The following is a 20,640-nucleotide window of genomic DNA, read 5'->3' as shown; positions in this document are numbered from 1 at the left end:
GATTCTGATGTTCTTCTGTATGAGGCTGTCAGGGGGCAGATCGTACCTTAGAAACAAGGGTGTAATTAGTACCTTTGGACGTCATCCTAAAGTTTTTAATCACTTCTTCAAGGTTGCCGAAGATTATATTCTGCCTCCCAGCCGCCACATCGTTATTCTCGGAGACAAAGACGAAGCAGTTTCCCGGAGGAGGGGCGGGGTCTGGGTAGGTGTTGAGGAGGCCGGCGCCGGGCTTGCAGGTGCCACTCACTTCAGTGTCACCGTCCACCATCGTCCTCATCATATCGGCAAGATGTCGGGCATGACTGTCGCCCACGATGGACACCGTCCTGAAGGGGAGTTTTTTAAAATTTTTTTCGCATCCATTTTCTATTTTAGTATTATGTGTTTTAAGAAAATGGTTGTTTTTTTTCTTTTTCTTTGGCTTTTGCTTCTTTTTCTTTTTTGTCACTATCGTGAAGTCATCGGGTTTATCCTGAAGATGAGATAGCATTTCGTACTTGTTGTTGCTTAGTGGGATGGCATTTGTATGCTGAGTACTTGTACAATTGGTTTTCTCTATAAGCGATAACTTTTCTGTTTTTAATACTTTTATTTCCTTTTCTAGGGTCTTAATAGTTGTCAGCATATTTTGCACTTCTTCTTTGAAGATTGATCACCTCTCACAAGGATGTTGGTAATTATCTGAGGTCTGACAATACTGGTCCCTAGATTGATGTGGTGAAGAGGGGATGTTTACCGCCGAACGCGCAACAAATACCTGATCCGTGTACTCGAGAAGCCTTTGATCCGATTCTATCGAATGGTCAAGGTTGACCTTCATCTGTTGTTGGATGTCATGAATCTTTTGGTTGAGGGCTTGGTTATCTGCGAGGAGCTGCGACGGATCTGGAGCTGGTAGTGCTGGCGGGTCGGGTGTTGAGTCGGTCGAAGGAACAGCAGTAGGTGTGGTAAGTGCGGATTGTGTGGAGCAGGCTGGCGCGGGTGCTGCAGGTGACGGGCTAGGCGCGGGCGACGCGACAGCTCGCGGCAGCGGCGACAGGAGCGGCCGCATAGTGACCGGGTGTTCGCCAGTGTGAGTCTGGTTACACACAGTCACCACCGTCTGAGTCACATCAGTTTTGGAGCTATCAGTTTTGATTGACGCACCACGGCTCCTTCCCAAACATCTCCAAGACGTCTCACCGCTTTTTAAAACTCTATGATGTCTATATTTTATATCGTTAAAAATAACACAGGGTTTACGAGTCCTCGAATGACCTGCTGAACGAAATAAACGACCTCTGGTTTGGAGACCTAATAACCTACAACGTACAAAATCCATAGTGGCTATCTAGCAGAACCAGTGAACAGTTACTGTCGCTCCTCGTTGTTTTACAATAGCAATTTCAAATGCGTGACTCAATTGAAAATCCTGCGAGTTGCGAAAAATACGTTAATACGGCTACGCACAATAAATAAATCGAGATTTATGGCTAATTCTATGAAGTCTATTGGAACGATATGACCACAGAAGGTGGCGTTCATCAGTGGCTCATAGGTTTAAACAAATGGCCGAACTTAAGTCCACGATGACAAATGAAACGGACGTCCAAGCATTGTGAAAGATGGAATTGGCTTGATCAAAAAGTCGATGAAAAAATGAAAGAAGGCCACTGATTTAAGTAACGGTACTTTTACTTATTTTTTTAATGCAAGAGTTTGTTATACGAAATTGTTACGTAGAAGTTAGGTTACCATACATTATTATCTTACAGGAGAGGAAGTTACTGTTAACTCTGAAATATATCTGAAGAAATTGCTTTTTTATTCAGCAGAATAATTTCGTATATATTCAGAAAGTTAATATACCTAGTAGCTATATTAATTTACATTGTTAGGAAATAATCTAAACCCATTCAGTCTATGTTGTGTAGGCTAAACGTGGTGTTATGTCCATGATATACAATGCGGCCTATAGATTTGAAATTTGGCATAATGTCAATACATATCAAAATATACGCTTTTACAACGGAATATCCGTGATTTTTAGGGCATATGAAAATGATAGCTCCCGTCACTTTTAAAATAACCAGACTTAACTTGGTTGAGAAGTAGTACTTGCACATAGCTTGAATGAGTTCATTACCCAGGCGGTCATTCACGTTCGAGAAAAATGTGTGTCTCGTGTAGTTCTTAACATAAGTAAAATTGACATAGGCTACTTTGGTACGAATATTAAAAAAGACAACTGTGAACATAAAATGATTGTAACAGTATAACCAACAGTAAAACTTCAACCAACAATACAGTGAGGTCTAGAACCCAAATATAGGACCGGAGGCGGTTACCTTATCTTCTCCCTTCCGACCATCGCCTTCGTGTCGTGTTTCTTGTGACACCTTGATATTACAGAAAATGTCATCATTGTGTATCTTGTTAGTGATCTACCATCACTTTTTTGTTGCAACATATGTTTGTGCTTTAGAATTATGTGCAGTGACAACTTCAGGGTTTATTTTCTCCTATCTGGACTGCAAGGTGTTATAATTATTTTACTCACAATCGATACACACACACACACGATGTTATTTAAATTTTTCAAACCAATAATAAAATATTTTCACTAATTTATCTGTTTAAATGTACATTTCGAACATGAACAACCTCCCACCATATCTCTTCCCCCTTCGATATAAATATTATTTGTCTCATTTATTTATAAATTTTATAAACATCTTTAAGAAAACTCTTATTAATAAAAATAACAAACAATATGGGTCGTTAACCGATATACACTACATACATATTTATTTCATGGGTTGTACCGTATAAGGCAAAGTGATTTATTTCGTATATGGAAATATTCTCTCAAATAAACTTGACCTGTGTTCAATGGCCTGTGCAGGATTGTGAAGAAAGTATACCGACAGTAATGATTAGCACTGCTATTCTAGAAGAATTTAAAAACACATTTTAGCTCTATTACTAGATGTTTATTTCATTTATACTCATTTCCCATGTGAAACCGTATTTTAGTCCTGCTGGACCAAAATTAGAATGCAATATATTTTTATAATGCAAAGTAATACGTAAGTAATATATACAAGTAATATTTTGTTAATTTAAAGATGGTATATGCAAGGGTGGAATGTTCGTGATCGTAATACTGTCCAAAATAGTTGTTGGCACGCAACACAGACTGAATACTTTGCAGTACCTATATAAGAAATAGATTTTAAAATTTTCTTCCTAATTACATATGCAAATATTCTGCTACGTTATAAAATTATCATTCTTAGTGGATGCATTCATGATGAGTAGCTGCCTCCTTTCTACAGTTTTCTACAGGATTTACGTAGTCATTTCCATATTATATAATAATCTTAAAAAATAATTAAAGAGGAATTTTAAAGAGTGTTATAAATTAAAATAAAAAAATAAATTTTACGATATGATTGTGATTGCTAAAAAACTACTGTAGAACTATAAATGGTAATTAGTGTTTGATTGCTACAGGTTATTTAATTCGTCTAAACAAATTAACTAATATGGTCATTAGGTATATAGGGAGGCTTCATTAAAAAAATTACAATATTTTTATTGTAAACTGTTAAACTGTGAAAAGTAATGTTTTTAAAATGAATTTTTATTTAAAAAATTATGTTTATAATTATTTTACTGCTTTGTAGTTGCAACAAACATATTTTTTTACTTGATATTTTAGACCCATTTCCATTTTGTCTAAAAAGTATTTTATATCTTTTTTTATTTTATATCTATATATAAAAAGTATCTAAAGTTAGTATGGCGTAACTAACGAGAGATAAGACTTTAAAATTTACTTTTTCAGATACTACGCTGTAGGGAACTAATAGACTATAATAAATTCACCCGTGTTATTTATTAAGGATCTAGTAGTGAAATTAGTAGTAATTGGTAGCATATTGGTCAACGCGTTTACATTGAAAAATGGTGAGAGAACTATGAGCGTTTTTTTGTGTGTACTTTGGAAACCCCTTATATTAAGCTGTGAAAATTGCAATTGTTACATTCATTCATAATGAAACATACGTATTTAGTATATTAGTTTTCTGTTATAACATAAATTATCAGAAAACCTTGAGTTTAAAGGTAAAATTCTCTCCAAGTGGAGGGATAGGATTAGTTAGAAGGACTCTTTGTTAGTTGTACATTACACATGTTATGTTCAAGGACTGAATGCATACTAATACTGAATACTAAAACATTGCACATAAACCAATTATAATAACATTAATAATATAATAGAATTATCAACTAGAAGTAGTATAATGAAAAAATAGTTGCAAGTAGTTGCAGAACAAAATATCCTAGGTAAATTACGATTCTATGTCGGCTAGCTATTTATTTCTTTATTTTGAGTCACCTGCCTACAGAGATTATTAAGTAACAGTAGCCTATTTCGAAAAATAATATTTGGGAGACATAGGTCTATGATACTGATTGACCCAAAGTTGCATAGGCCTATCATGTTTTCTTATGTAACAGTATTATTTTTTTTATAATAAATTGAAATAAGTTTGTAACAAAGCACTAAATAGTATTAAGTATGCTGGTTGGAAAAATAGACCGAATTAAAATTTCTCATCTTGTTATATTTTAATAAAGATATAATTGAAGATTAAATCTCAATGGCTGTGTGATAAAATAATGTAAAATTAATAAAAAGAAGTTAAACAATAAATGATGAGAACGTTGTCTGTATTGACCAAAATGCGTGGAATAAACTTGGTCTCAAGCCAAATAACTTTTGGTCAATTATGCTACGCCATACAAAATTCCATGTAATAAGTACAATTACTGTAGTGGATGATTATGATAACACCAATTAGGAATTGTTTTTTTGTTCTTTCATATGATTTAGCTGAGTTCTAAATGAAGCAAATATGCAATAAAAGTTTTGTCTATAAGAAAATGACAAACGTCTTGTTAAAACAAAAGTATATAAAAAAGTGTTCACTGTTTTAAATAACCGAGTACATACGGCGTTTTGAGTAACAAAGTTGTTTGAAACTGCACGTATATCAAATAAAAGATTTATAGTTTCAAATACGTTTCATATTTTTAAATCAAACAACTAAATAGCTATTAAATGCTTACTTGGTAAGAAATACTCAGAGGCTTAGTAATTATGTTAATTGTCTAGAGTTAATACATTAATAAAAAAGAGAGAATTTAGAGATAAGACTTCAGGTAATGCACCCTTTCAGTCAACTCTAATAAGATGCTCAATTATTACCTTGCAGTTCACATGGAGTATGTTTGAGGGAATATGCAGTGTACGAGTATTAGTAGTAGTAGTGAATGTGAAAGTTGAACTTTGTTCTTCATCTAAATTGTACTATACATAAATTGTAGTCTGAGTGTCTGTGGAGACGAAACGCTGTAAAGAGCCCATTCTGAGCTTTTTTTGGATCTTTTCAGACGAACATGACTCCAGATTCCAGGAGTCAAGTCTGTGACAGCGTCAGATTCTATTAGTGATTTGTACTCTTTATACTGTTGTCTTATAAGTGTATTTCTCCTTGCTAGTGCACACACTGGAAGGACGATGTAGATACTGCACAGTGCACATACTGCCATGTTTAGCCTGTTATATTGCTTGTTTCAGAGGCACAGCTTCTCACCAGCTGTCAGCCACGGCACTCCTGTCCTCACCTGACGGCTCGCGGCATCCTCTGGACTTGTATGAGTTCACAGAGGAAGACTTCACGCCCCGCCGCGCTGGCCCAGGACTCTGGGAGTGTCTGGTGGGCTGCCGACACAGGATGGACCAACAGCTGGCACGACGCCGGGTAAGTAGAGTAGATCTGTAATTGAGAGTGAATAGAATGAATATAGATTATTGAAGGACACGTGTAAATAATATGATATTGGGTATGAAGGCTGCAGATCACGTGGAGAAAGAGAAAACATTATAAGTACAATTAAGTAAAGAAATACAGAACCTGTTTGCATATATTTTCCACTATTGGAAGATAGAAAATTAACAGAATAATAACACAACATTAAAAAGAAAAATTCTTTTACAGAAAACAAAGTAAGAAGGAAAAGTAAATATTATAATGTGGCCGCATGAAAAGACAGTGGTGTGTGAAGAAGGCGAAAAAATATTACTAGCAATGAGAAGAGGAAGAGCCAAAAATAATATTTCGTAAAGAAGAGATATCGCAATAGTAAGAAAAAAGTGGAGAATGATTAAAGGGAGATAGATAGACAGATTAATTTAAAGCGTCACGTTGAATCAATCACGACAAAAGATTGATCGTATCAACAAGATGAACGTTGAACAGTTTTTTACTCCAGTTACCATCACGTAATATGATCCTTATAGACAATGATGTGTGATATTTGTTTACGTTATATCTGATTCAATCATATACAACTAGATATAATACGTTTCTTATATTTAGTTTCCTTAATGATATTGACGTTTTAATTCTAGGTTATCGAAATGGTCATGAATATTATTTTAATCTCTTTCTCAGTAAAGTTGGTAAAGTGTGGACAGTAAAGTTTTAAATGCCTAGTATACATGTTTATTTTAAACATATTAATATTTGCCGTATCTTCTTTCAAGAAGAGGACCAAAAGGAAATTCAATATTTAAATTAAAGTTAAAAAGGAAGCCGAATATTATTAATATTAATCGAATTTACATGACTTTAATTTTCTCCTTGTAAGGCTTCTTGTATTTTGGGGTGGAATAGCGTATTGTTTTTTTTTTTTTTTTTTTTTTTCCCATTTATTGTCAGGACACTACAATAGTGTATACGTCAACAAATTATAACATGTGAAACAAGTTAAAGAAGCATACTATTACTAGCATTGTAAAATTCATTTACACTATATATACACTTCTTAAGCAACATGTTTTTTATGGAGGTTTCAAACCTAGGTCTAGATAATATTTTTATATGTTCAGGTAAAGCATTGTACAATTTGATTCCCAGATACCTAAAGCTACTTTGCGTGCTTGTGTATTTACACTTCATCAGCAACAGATCATTCCTATTTCTCGTAAAATAGTTATGGTTATCACTAAGGCTAACAAGGTCATTCAAGTTATCTTTAACATACATCAAAACACTTAATACATAAACGGATGGCAGGGTTAAAATATTAAACTTTGCAAACCAAGCTTTACAGTGATCTCTGTTAGATACACCGGCAATCAATCTAACAGCCCTTTTTTGCAGAATAAAAAGTTTTGTTGCATACTGTGTATTGCCCCATAAGGTGATTCCATAAGTGATAAAGCTATGAACATAAGCATAGTATACAAACAATAAATAATCAGTTGAAATTGTGCCCTTTAATGCCCTAATTAAGAAAACACCTTTAGCAGCTCGAGAGGCTATATAGTTAATATGATCATGCCACTTGAGATTCGACTGAACATAATTTCCAAGAAACTTACACTACTTTATATATATATATATATCCGATATATATCCGATAGGATCAGGAAACCAGGAGACAAGTTTATCTTACTAGGATACCTATACCAGGCGTACATGGGCTGGGGCAAGTACTTTATATATTTATATAACGAAGATTCTTTATGAAAGATACAACAATAGTATTGCAGTTCAAAATTAACCATGCGAATTACGTTAAATTTATGAAAAAAAAAATTATGGTGGCCTGTAAAGTCGGTTTTACGGGCGAAGATTTTACGTGACAACGTCTTTTTCTCGGTAGAATGTTTATTGATATGAATATTATTAAATTGCACAATAGGAACAAGGAATTGAATGAAAATAAGAATTGCACAAATTTTAACTATAGAAGTATATTTTGTTTACTAAAACATTGTACATAATTTGAAATTAATTAAAATTTGTTATTGTAAATGGTAAAGTTGAATAAAACATTTACTAAAATTGGAATTTGAAATTCTTGCTAAACACAGTTAAATTCTAACTCCGCGCGTGGTGATTGGTCGGTTTAGTTCGTTTGTTTGGTCGCACTGTTATGACAGGTTAGAGGTTATAATTTGTTATTTTAAATGTTTGACTAGCAATACGCGCTGTTTCTTCTCAATCGACTGAATTACGATTGATTGCAGAGTGATTTAAACTAATAATTTACTTAACACTATCAACATTTGTCAATAGTATGACATAACCTATAAACTCAGTTTCTCAACTTTTGTGTCAATCTAACAATTAATCAATCAATCATAGTTTACGATAATGAAATATCAGTGTACAATTATTTACCTTTATTGTTGTAGTTGTTGTAAATGACGAATCTAAGCACTCCACATTTTCACGAATAAACATAGTTATCTGCTTTATCCCGTGCGGCGGACCCACAGTTATCTGCTTTATCCCGTGCGGATCCCGTGCGGCGGACCCACTTGACGGGCATCGTAACGTTACCGGGCGTTACACTTTTTCATGAGTGACTCCGAGCCGCAACCTAATTTAAGACGTTGTGACGTCAATAAGCAAATGTTTTTGCTCAACAGTAAAATTTAAACAATGTATACACTATAGTTGGCTTGTTAGAACTAAGAATTCGATAGAAGATTGTTGGTAATTGTGTGTAGGCTATGAAGAGACAGTTGAATTCCAAAAGAAAGCATGGATATCTTTAATCCTCAGAAAAGAAAAAAGAGAATATGCTATCTCGTTTTTCGAATATACAGCCTACAGTACACGTATTACAAAAAACTAAAGAGTATATTTATGCATTAAATTTTTGCTTCTTGAATTGAAACATTAGTGTAGTTCCTTGATAAACTGAACAACGTACTTTCCCTTTAATAAGGAAATAAATGTTTAACCTTCGTTAATGCCTAACCTATATTTTATATGAACCTTTTTCTCCCACTAAATAATACGTATTACTATAAAAGTAAGAAAATGTTAAGTTGAATGGATATTATTTTAGATGACATTGAACCATTTACAACAATGACGTTCCATGTTTAGGTAGAGCAAGGCCTACGGCTCTACAACCAGCACAAGCAACAAGCCGCAGTTACAAAATGGAGAAGTGCCCTGAAAAGGATCAGGAAACCAGGAGACAAGTTTATCTTACTAGGATACCTATACCAGGCGTACATGGACTGGGGCAAGTACAGGTAATGCTGGGCTACTGTATACACGTACCAACTTGAAACCGTAGACACAAAGTAAAAATGACATTAAGAAATCAGAAAACACGTTATCAAGATATTGATAATGAATACGTTAATAGTATACAGAAGCAATGGAAAGGTATAATAAACTCTTGGCTAATTCCACACAATAATAATTTTTCCTGAATTGTCGGCCTACTGAATCCCAAATTGTTAATGAAGAGTAGGATCTCTTACATTTCCTCACACTCAGATGTAAAAATGTTAAAGATTAGTTTTTATTTAATATGTGTGCATTTTTATATAACAAAATATACTGTTAATAGAAATGACGTGGACAATCAGATTAAATTTGTTATAATATTGATCTTTTCCTCACTCATTCTATTTGACTAAAGACTGAATATCCTATAGTTCATTTCGCATCACTTTTCAACTGTTTGTCTACGTTGTATAGATAGCTATAGGTAGTTGAATAAACTATCATGCCAGTTTTCGTGTGTACTAAGTTACTAATCTTAAAAAATTTAAAGTCAGAGTTTATTTTAGGTATTTTACATACTTTTGGAATTAATCTAAGTATTTAACTTTGACTTGCGCTTTCAGATTTGAATGATATGGAGAGCACAAAGTTATTATTTTGAAATCTCTCATTTTGTAGCATTGATGTTCTACTAGATGTAATTTCACAAATAAGAAATAAATGTTCTCCCCTGAATTTCCTTCAATTATTCGACTAGTCATTCATAGTCAGTCAATTATTGACCCTGAGGCACCACATTCTATTTTTGGGTTTTCCTTAATCAGTTTTCTGAAACTAAGTTATATAAAAGTAAACTTAATGATGATAATGTCCAATATCTCCAGAATTTTCAAAACTTCTATTGTTTACACAGGCTGAGTAAAATCAAATCATGTAGTAAGATATTAGGGTATAAGGCAAGCGATGGAAGAAGAGTAGATATAGTTCAAGCGTTTAGTACCTAAGTTTTGGGAAATATTATATCTGAAACTCAGAGAAATTTTTGTATCCTAACTAATATGATACAAACAGTCATAATCTGGGTTCCTGTTAGTCCATAAGACGGCAAAGGTTAAACGTAACTGGGTGTTTGCAAGGTCTAAATCAGTAAAATACAGGTTAATTAATTTGGTAATTTTTTAATCACATCATTTTTTATCACATGTATCACTTAAATACGAATAGTTTCTTATACTGGGTATAATTTTCCCGTTATTTTCATACTTAATAGGATAAAACACATCGTCCAACAAATTTAACTTATATTTTAAGATATATATATATATATATATATCTTCAACAAAGTAAATCTTCTACAAATTAATTCCTAAGTTTAAAAATGCTATCAACATCATGTAGCAGTGTTTTATAGATTCTAAATAATAATTCTTACTTTGTTTTTATCCCCCTGATTAATAGGATGCGGTTATCCTTAGCCAAATCCTATGGATAATGCAACATCATCATGCAACATTATAAGACTATAGCTTAATCCTTAGCTTAATAGATAGGCTTCGCTAACGTTAATGCTCACACATGCACAGTTATGAAACTTGATCTTGCCTATATAGCTTGCCTACACAAAAATAGCTATATGTATCGTTTTATGCAAAATTTGAATTCTCTAACTCGTTTTGTGCTCGAGATACCTTGCGGTGTACTATATCGACTTAAGGGGACTCGGATGGGCAAAAAAAATTTTTTTACCGAAAATCGTTTTTTTTGTGATTTTGTATTCCCTGTTTCATTCTTTTTCAGAAAATACTTCACTTGACATTTTCTGATGGTTAGTTCTTTTTTTATAGCTGTTTTTCTAAAGAATTGCAAAGAGATTTTGACGTGCAAGTACAAGAGAGCGATGGCCAATAAGGAGGCCAATGATCATAAAGATCATTTCCACCTGCCTAAAGTGGTAATGGACGAAATAAAACCAATATTTAGGGACTTGGCTTCACCAGACCTTCTAAGGAAATGTTTACACGGAGGTACACAAAACCCCATTGAATCCGTCAACAACATAATTTGGTCTCGACTTCCTAAAAATACATTTATGCTAAGTTCAACCCTTGAACTAGGTGTATATGAGGCTGTTGCTTGCTTCAATCAAGGTAATATTGTGAGATGTTTAGCTTTAACAATTAGGCTACAAGCCTGGCAACAATTTGGTCAGACAAATGAAACAGAAAGATGAGATCCGAATCCGACAAGCAGAAAATGCCATCGAGGAATTAGAAAAGAAGTGCCGGCAGAGGGCACAATTAACCAAATTAAGACTGGAAGAGTTGCTTGAGGAAGAAGAAGATCCAGATAACCCAGCATATACCCCTGGACACTATTAACTGTAGTTTATTTTTTTATTTTTATAGAGTTGGTTACAATGAACTTCAAATGCGTTTTCTGTAAAACTATGTTTTTTGTTCGATAGGTACACTTTTCTCAAGAACTATTATAGGTAGCCTGTTGATTCTTTTTTTAATTTGTTCCCTAAGTAATAATTTACATTTTGAATACATATTATTGCCTTATGTTCAGTACTTAATTTTATACATCAGAGTAAATTGTAATTTTTTATGATATTTTTTGCATAAAAAGAAAAAAAAATGTCACACGTTTATATAAAAAGATTTTTTATAACCCTGTATTCAAAATGTTAAGAAAAGTACAAGGAGTAAAATAAAAAAAGAATTAACTGGCTACCATTTATAGTTTTTAAGACAATCTATATATATAAAAATGAAACTGTTCGTGTGTAACAGCATCACTCACAAACGGCTGGACGGATTCGCCTAATTTTTTTTTTAATTTGTTCGTCTTGATCTGTAGAAGGTTATAGGATACTTTTTATCCCTTTCCCGATTCAGGATTCCGCCCCACTGGTTACAGAAATACCCGTAAGAAATGCATTGCAGCAAACATATGTTATTAAGTGAAAGAGTCTTTTCAAATTTTTAATCAGCTGTTCTTTGTAAACATATATAATGCGACAAAAAATATATATTTATATATAATTTAATTACTATTTTAAATTTCTTTACACTTATAGTTTTAAAGCATATAAGCTTAAAAAACGAATGTTTGTGTGTTTGTCACTTTATATACTATCCAGATAACAAATATTGGACCGTAAAAATTCACTATGCAATATTTATTTAATATAAACCATGCTCATGTATCAGAAGAGTTTCATAATTACTGCAACTTGGCTACAAATATAAAGAATGTTATAAAATCAACCTTAGTTGTTTTTTTTTTGACAGAAGTATCAGGAATGTGGTACATACCTTCATAATGCGCCCAAGAACTCACGAAGAAACGACTATCAATTATCTCAGCAATGTTTAGAATGTGATAGAAAATGAATAAGTGAATATAGCTGTTTTCAAGAAATTGCGTGCGAAGCCGCGGGAAACTTAGCGCAGCGAAGTCCGCTATTACCTAAAATAAAAATGAAACTGTTCGTGTGTAACAGCATCACTCACAAACGGCTGGACGGATTCGCCTAATTTTTTTTTTAATTTGTTCGTCTTGATCTGTAGAAGGTTATATGATACTTTTTATCCCTTTCCCGATTCAGGATTCCGCCCCACTGGTTACAGAAATACCCGTAAGAAATGCATTGCAGCAAACATATGTTATTAAGTGAAAGAGTCTTTTCAAATTTTTAATCAGCTGTTCTTTGTAAACATATATATAATGCGACAAAAAATATATTTATATATAATTTAATTACTATTTTAAATTTCTTTACACTTATAGTTTTAAAGCATAGAGTAAGCTTAAGAGAAACGACAAATTTTGTTTAAACTGTTTCTGCAATCACTGTTAAACATAGACTTTACTATCCAGATAATACAATTCAAATTTGACGTAAAAATTCACCTTTAACTGCAATATTTATTTAATATAAACCATGCTCATGCTTGATCAGAAGAGCAATGCAGATATCATAATTACTATCTTACGTTGGCTACAAATATAAAGAATGTTATAAAATCAACCTTAGTTGTTTTTTTTTTGACAGAAGTATCAGGAATGTGGTACGTACCTTCATAATGCGCCCAAGAAGCTCACGAAGAAACGACTATCAATTATCTCAGCAATGTTTAGAATGTGATAGAAAATGAATAAGTGAATATAGTGTACTGTTTTCAACGGGAAATTGCGTGCGAAGCCGCGGGAAACTTATTGAAATGCGCAGCGAAGCGCGCCGGGTCCGCTAGTGGTACCTAAAATAAAAATGAAACTGTTCGTGTGTAACAGCATCACTCACAAACGGCTGGACGGATTCGCCTAATTTTTTTTTTAATTTGTTCGTCTTGATCTGTAGAAGGTTATAGGATACTTTTTATCCCTTTCCCGATTCAGGATTCCGCCCCACTGGTTACAGAAATACCCGTAAGAAATGCATTGCAGCAAACATATGTTATTAAGTGAAAGAGTCTTTTCAAATTTTTAATCAGCTGTTCTTTGTAAACATATATTACACTTATAGTTTTAAAGCATAGAGTAAGCTTAAGAGAAACGACAAATTTTGTTTAAACTGTTTCTGCAATCACTGTTAAACATAGACTTTACTATCCAGATAATACAATTCAAATTTGACGTAAAAATTCACCTTTAACTGCAATATTTATTTAATATAAACCATGCTCATGCTTGATCAGAAGAGCAATGCAGATATCATAATTACTATCTTACGTTGGCTACAAATATAAAGAATGTTATAAAATCAACCTTAGTTGTTTTTTTTTGACAGAAGTATGGTTCTCAAAACTCCGTGTGTACATATTCTCTCGATCGAGACAACAAAGCAAGCTCAATCGTGGCATCGGAGATATAACTAATTTAATCTAAAATTTATTATATAGTAAAAAAAAAATTTACTAAGTAATATAAGGACTTCGGTTCTTAAGATTTGCGTGCGAAGCCGTGGGTAACTTATTGAAATGCGCAGCGAAGCGCGCCGGGTCCGCTAGTGGTACCTAAAATTCATCAAATTAACATTGCGGGGATAGGCCCATCCGACTCCCCTTAAATATAAAGCTATATAAACCATTATAGCTCTTAACCATTTTCGATATGTATGAGGACAGTTACGCTTCGTTAATGTTCAGCCAAATCCTATACGACATGCACCATAATCCAACTCGATCATTATTACACAAAATACAGGAAAATAATAAAGCATAGATTTTTAATTTGCTGGTAGACAATATTCCAAGGATCATTTCTGAGTTACGAAACAAGGGCTCACATATATGCATAATAAAACCGCAAAGAGAAAAGAACATTCAGCAACGCCGTTGTTGGAGTAGGCTATTCACCGTAATCAATAGCAAGCAAACCAATCATATTCATGGTAATTATTTTCCCCAGCGTCCAGTTTGTACCTAATATAGACACCACGTAACACGAATAAGTAGCACAATTGCCTCCCACGCTATTGAAGGCGTTACAGTAGAGACGCTAGTGCTCGTACTCGTAATGCGTAAAATTATTTTTGAATAACCTAGCCTGATCTTTATATTATTGAACTGAAAATGGAGATGCGATATTTGTACAACAATGCATATTCTGTATTACTATCACTACCATACCTTACGTCTATCATAATTCTGTCAAGAGAGAGCATGGAGTTTGCGCACCGCCAGCTGAACATAGCGGAAGAAGCGGACAGCCCGAACTTGAGGGCTGAAGCCTACTTGAACCTCGCCAGGACCCACGAAAGGATGGGAGCCTTAGAACGTGCGCTGGCTTGTGCGAGGCATTCCTTGTATAACGAGTGTGATCAGTGCAGGACCGCGGGCCTTGTACAGATCACCGTGGGCAGTGTACACCTCGAGCTTGCGACTTTCTGCAAGGCGCTCCAAGCCTTCCAACAGGCCCATACCATCGCCCAGAGAATACAAGACCCGGCCCTTGAGCTTCAGGTACCACTGTCTACTCTGTTTGGTTTAGTTGTTTTATACTATAAATATAACTATCTCAATACATAATTTTAATACCACAAAGTTTTTGTCAGAGGAAAGCCTTTTAAGGGGAGATTGATGTAACTTAACAATACTTAATTTGTATATTTTATATAGGTACTTTTCTTGTTATTTGTTATTTTATAAATAGGTATATAAAATTACGTATATATATTAATTTAATAAGCAACTCAATTGAATTTAACAATGTCATCTGGCCCAATGTTGATTTTACCATTATTTATTCTTTTACTAAAATAACTTACTGCTATTAATATACTGCTATTTACACCTTGTGACAGTTATAAAAGAGCAAGCCTGTTTGAATAGATTTTTAAAACAAGATTCTACTTCAGAAATGAGATTCTACATGAAGAGACCCAAATTCCAAATGATTCTCTCAATGATGTTTTGTAACGATCACGAAAACGGGTTTTAACTTCATATGAAATACTCAAAATAGGAGTTTTCTATTCTATAGAAACTTACAACTGTGATTACTTAGGTGTGGTAAAGGTGTTGCAAGAACTCTTTGTTGTGGCTGATGTAAATTGCGTACTTGGAACGCAAAAAGCGCTTCATCAAATGTGGTAAATAAAAGTCCATAAAAAAGCTGAGGAGGTGAATAAAAAGGCCAGAGTAGCATTAAGAAATAATAAAAGGATGCTGGAAGTCATGGAAGAATAAGTAGAGCACAATAGGTTTGAAATTGATTCTTTGGTCCGAATAAATCAATTCTCTTTCGATTCAAAAAAATGTTTAATGCACTTCTTTTAAATTCTCAACACAATATTCCTTTGCAATTTTCTTTGTATGGTATACCTGCATTTACCGTATAATAAGCATTAAAAATTTCAGTATAAAAACATTCAGTTGAAAACAAGTTTTCAATGTTATTTTGATTTTAAACGTATATATATATATATATATATATATATATATATATGTGTGTGTGTGTGTGTGTGTGTGTGTTTTTTTACTACATCCTACAGGTAAATAAAACCTGCATTATAACTTTATAATAGGTATAATAGTTAGTTAAAGAGTTATAAGATCATGAAAAGAAGTTTGGTTGACCTGACATAGAAATCTTTAAAACAATGGTACAAAAACATTACAAACTAAACATTGGGTTAAATGACAAGACACAATTCTCGTAACTGTTTAGAACGTGTACTATTTAAATTATAACTTTATTTAAGAAAAGGAATTTAAGCTCAATGCATAACATTCTGCCTGTCTATTCTTGTAATTCCACATAATGACTGATTAATTTCCAATTATAAAGGATGGGTAGGATTGAAATTTACAATAACTGTACAACTTTGCTGCTTGCAGTGCAACATAATAAGTTAATCGTGTTACTGTGCCCTTATTAATTATTTAATGATAGAGCGTACAGTCCCACGTCCTGCTGGAAGGATCTTCCGGAAGTACTTTTGTACGCAGCGTTGCGTCCTGCCAGCAGGACTTAAGGCACTTATGGCGAATGTTTGAACTGTCCTTCCAGCAGGACGCGTCCTTCCGGCAGTACTTTTGGTAACCAGAGCGCATTAGTGGCAATAATACTTCAGATATGGTGTTGGGCGAACAATAAACTACTGTAAATTTTGTAAAACTGTTTAATATGACTCTTACTAAAAAAACTGCCTTGTAATCTATTTTATAAATGTAAAATAAATGTATAAACATACGAAGTATAAATTTGTTCCGTTACACAACAGAGAGAGAATACGTGAATAAATTAAAAGTATAGAATAAGTAGTAAAAATTAAGATCTACCCAAGAAAACTTTATTAAGTATTTCAACTAATTAGTAAAATTCATTATGTATTCATATACTTAGGAAAGATATTGAAAATCTTGGGACTTATTTTCTAATATGTTTAGCTATCTCAAAGAACTAAATTCAAAAAAGTATGATTTCTATCTTGATAGCTACATAGTCATCTTTTTCAATACATATCTAGTTCTTACGACGTAAGGGTATACCATTGTTTATATGGTATTCAAAACAATCTCTGCCAGTTTGTGGGCTACACATGACAGCATTAGGTCCGCATTTCTTACAAAAGAAGCTTGCTTTCATTTGCTTTCCGTGCACTCTCGAGTAGATTAGACACTTCCTTTGAACTCGCTTCCGTTCGTCTTCTTTAGAAAGGTTAACAAGGACGTGCGAGATTACTTCTGCAGGTCTTGTTTCTGGTGGAAGGCCAAATTGGTTTTTTATTAATTGCAAGGCTAGTGCCTTAGTGAAGTCTGTGTGAGACTTCTTTTCAAGGGCAGGTCTGTGAAGGTTATATGCTAAAAAGGCATTAGTTTCCATAATACCAAATATACAAGCAAACATTCTATGATGCCACTGTTGAGTTTGCCACACCGTTTCTAGTGCTAGTCCATCTTGGCGAATGTGGTTATGTATGTCTATGGCAGGAGCTCCCATGAAGTAATCTTCTACTAGTTTTGGACGTGCTACTTCTTTGGTGTAAGGTTTTCCGTCGTCATCATATCTTTTTTTTTTGTACATGGTTTTCCAGGTAAACTTGTAGAGCAGGTACCTACAAACGTATGAACCTTACGGTCTCTCCATCCTACACAAATAAGATCTACATTTTCCGAGCTTGCTGTAGCTGATATAAAAGACCCCTTTTTCCTTAGGGCACCTCAGGACAGTTTGCTTCAGAGGATGGTTTCTATAGGCGGTTTTAACCATCCCTAAAAAATACAAACCTCTTTCCTTTAACTGAATACTGGTCTTTACAGAAGAAAACCAAGAATCTCCTACAACTATTCGACCAGTTCCATGCCACGGTTCAGTCAATCGTAGCGTTGTTGCAGTCCCGGCACCAAAGTCCTTTTGCCATTTTTTATTTTTTATTTCTTCTTTCCCCTCATTGATTTCCAACCCAATCATGATTCTTGATGTGCTATCACAAATAGTTTTTAATTCACAACCAACTTCTTTAGGTTTCCTTTTAATTTTCATCACAGCAGGCATGCCATTTTCACGGTAGTTGCCTTTCCCGTACCAAGCAAACATGGATTCATCTACAGTTAATTTGAAACCTGGGGAAAAACTATGCCTCCAATGTGTTACGAACATGTTGATGAGACGCCTAACTTGATACCACCTTTCTCCATTCCTTTTATCTTCAGGCATGTCAAATGCCATTGCCATTAAAATTTCTTCAAAACGATGCAGACCAATCCCAAACCTAGAACCAAAAGCTGGAGCAGGAAAGGGGCCGTCGGTTTCCGTAGACCAGTAGTTGCGGGGGACCCCTAACATATTTATACTCATGGCGTGCAAAATACCAATTGACTTGAAAAACTCATGTCTCGAAATTGGTTTTCTTCTATCCCTCAAATGAGCATTTGAACAAACTAAAATATGGTTTATATCATCAATGATGAGCGACTCCATGCATTTCCACTATTTGGAATATCAAAATAAGTAGCGAAAACATAAACACGGTCACCCTTTCCTATAATCGCCGCCATTTCTGAACGGTCAGAGCTACCAACTTCAGACTTGCATGCGCTAATTCGTTACATTTCCCTCTTTCTAATGGGACCAAGAACGGTCCTGCCAGCAGGACTTTTCGTCCTCGTGTAAGCAGTTGAATTACGTCCTCAAATGAGAACGTAACGTCCTGCCGGCAGTGCCTTGTACGCTCTATCATTAAAACTACGCAATCGATCGTTCTAATGCTGACGAACACTCTTTTTCTGTTTGCAAAAATTTGATTTGCAATGTTGAAGTTTTTCGGTTTACTCTACCTAAAAAATAACGTCATGCTAATTGAATGTGTGGTGTGTCAGGTGTACGTCGGACTGTCCGAGCTATTAGGTCATGCTAATTGAATGTGTGGTGTGTCAGGTGTACGTCGGACTGTCCGAGCTATTAGGTCATGCTAATTGAATGTGTGGTGTGTCAGGTGTACGTCGGACTGTCCGAGCTATTAGGTCATGCTAATTGAATGTGTGGTGTGTCAGGTGTACGTCGGACTGTCCGAGCTATTTGGACGCTTGCAGGATGCTGATAAGAGCGCCCGCTACGCCTCCAAGGCATACGACCTGTCTAGAAACCTCCAGCTAGGAGATCTGAACAGCCGTCACCACCGTGCTGCTCTGCTGCAAATGGCGAGCGCCCTGAGGAAACAAGGGGAGTTGGGGGATGCCCATGACTACTGCAGTGTGAGTACCACTCTGGACATGGAGCCACCCATTAGATAGTTTGTAAGTTTAACAATTATTACTTATATAAATGACAGGTACTACATAGCTGAACGTCTAAAAACATACGAGTATTTATGGATTTATTAAAATGTTCTATGAAATAAATATATCAACTCAAGGCCAAATAGCTTTGTAAGTTACACATTTTTCCAGAAAACTTGAATATTTTAGTCCTGCAAATGCATGTTTTAAACGCCTCCAGATAGGTAAGTACTTTTTGTGTGAAATGCTGCGTAAATGCATCGAATCCAACCATCGATTAGGCTACAATTTAATCAGTTTTGTAATATAAAAACTTATATTATGTTTCCTGTTAATTTAACTCTTTTTACTCTTACAAAAAAGACTATACATGACAGTTATGTGGTTATTTGTAAAAATCAACTTAATAGTTTTTATTAGTTAAAAAATGTACCTATATTATGAGACTTATTTTATGCCACTTTATCATTTTTATCTATACATTATGTTCGATATAAATGTAATGAATGAGAGACACAAAGTTGCAACTTCCTTTTGTAATAAATATTATTTACTTTTCTTCCATAAAAAACCAGTTAGGTTTTAGTGGTTGTATGACTTCATAGGATAAAAATCAGAAAGTTTAAAGTAATTTAGGGATATAAGGAAGCCGCGATGAACCGTGACGAAACAACCCGTAAAGATCCGTAAAAGTTATAATGACAAAGATTATGACTTTCTTACTAATTAGACGGATGTGCTAAAAGGTTTTTTATTTTAAAATATGTTAATCAAAACATAGGATTTTGGTAAATTTGTTTAGAAAATAAAAAATATCTATTTAAAACTTAATAAAGTGGAACGGGCAATGAAATGCAACAGAGGTGGAGCCTGCAGGTGACCCACTTTGGAACCAACTAAAGTATAGGTCGGGTATCGGGTACTTATCTCGGTATATGTACGAGATAATTACACTGCAAGTGATCAAGCATCATTCTCACTTGTTTGCAGTTTGAAGGATGTCGTTGAGAGTAGCACTTGATTATCACTATTAACAGTTGTTGAAAGTCGAAATAAATATGTATGAAACCAACAAATTAAATGAACAATAAAACAGCAGTGTAGGATTATGGAGCAATAAATAAATTGTTAGTACAAGTATGTATGTGGGCAAGCAGACCAAAAAGGAATAAATACGAAACTAACGTTAACAGAGAATAAGTTATGCTGCAACTATTATAGTACTTATGTGGTGTACTTTTTAAGGATAGTTTTATGCGATATTTTACGAAAACTCAGAAAAATAAACATTGTTTTTCCTTTTTTGAACAAAATAT

The 20,640-nt window shown here is 34.2% G+C and overlaps 1 protein-coding gene across 1 annotated transcript in view; it reads left to right on the top strand.

The window, feature by feature from the left end:
• The window catches only part of LOC124353464 (43 kDa receptor-associated protein of the synapse homolog), a 154,811-nt gene that overhangs the window by 49,847 nt on the left and 84,324 nt on the right, over positions 1-20,640 (top strand). The window contains exons 2-5 of the mRNA XM_046803306.1: positions 5,633-5,816; positions 8,964-9,115; positions 14,758-15,064; positions 19,100-19,300. Of these exons, the coding sequence (XP_046659262.1) occupies positions 5,633-5,816; positions 8,964-9,115; positions 14,758-15,064; positions 19,100-19,300 (844 nt within the window). The remainder of the gene's footprint in view (positions 1-5,632; positions 5,817-8,963; positions 9,116-14,757; positions 15,065-19,099; positions 19,301-20,640) is intronic.

Source organism: Homalodisca vitripennis, chromosome 2 (genome assembly GCF_021130785.1).
Source record: "Homalodisca vitripennis isolate AUS2020 chromosome 2, UT_GWSS_2.1, whole genome shotgun sequence".
Classification (NCBI taxonomy): domain Eukaryota; kingdom Metazoa; phylum Arthropoda; class Insecta; order Hemiptera; family Cicadellidae; genus Homalodisca; species Homalodisca vitripennis.
Note: the sequence above shows the minus strand (reverse complement) of the source record. Positions and strands in the feature narration are given on the sequence as shown.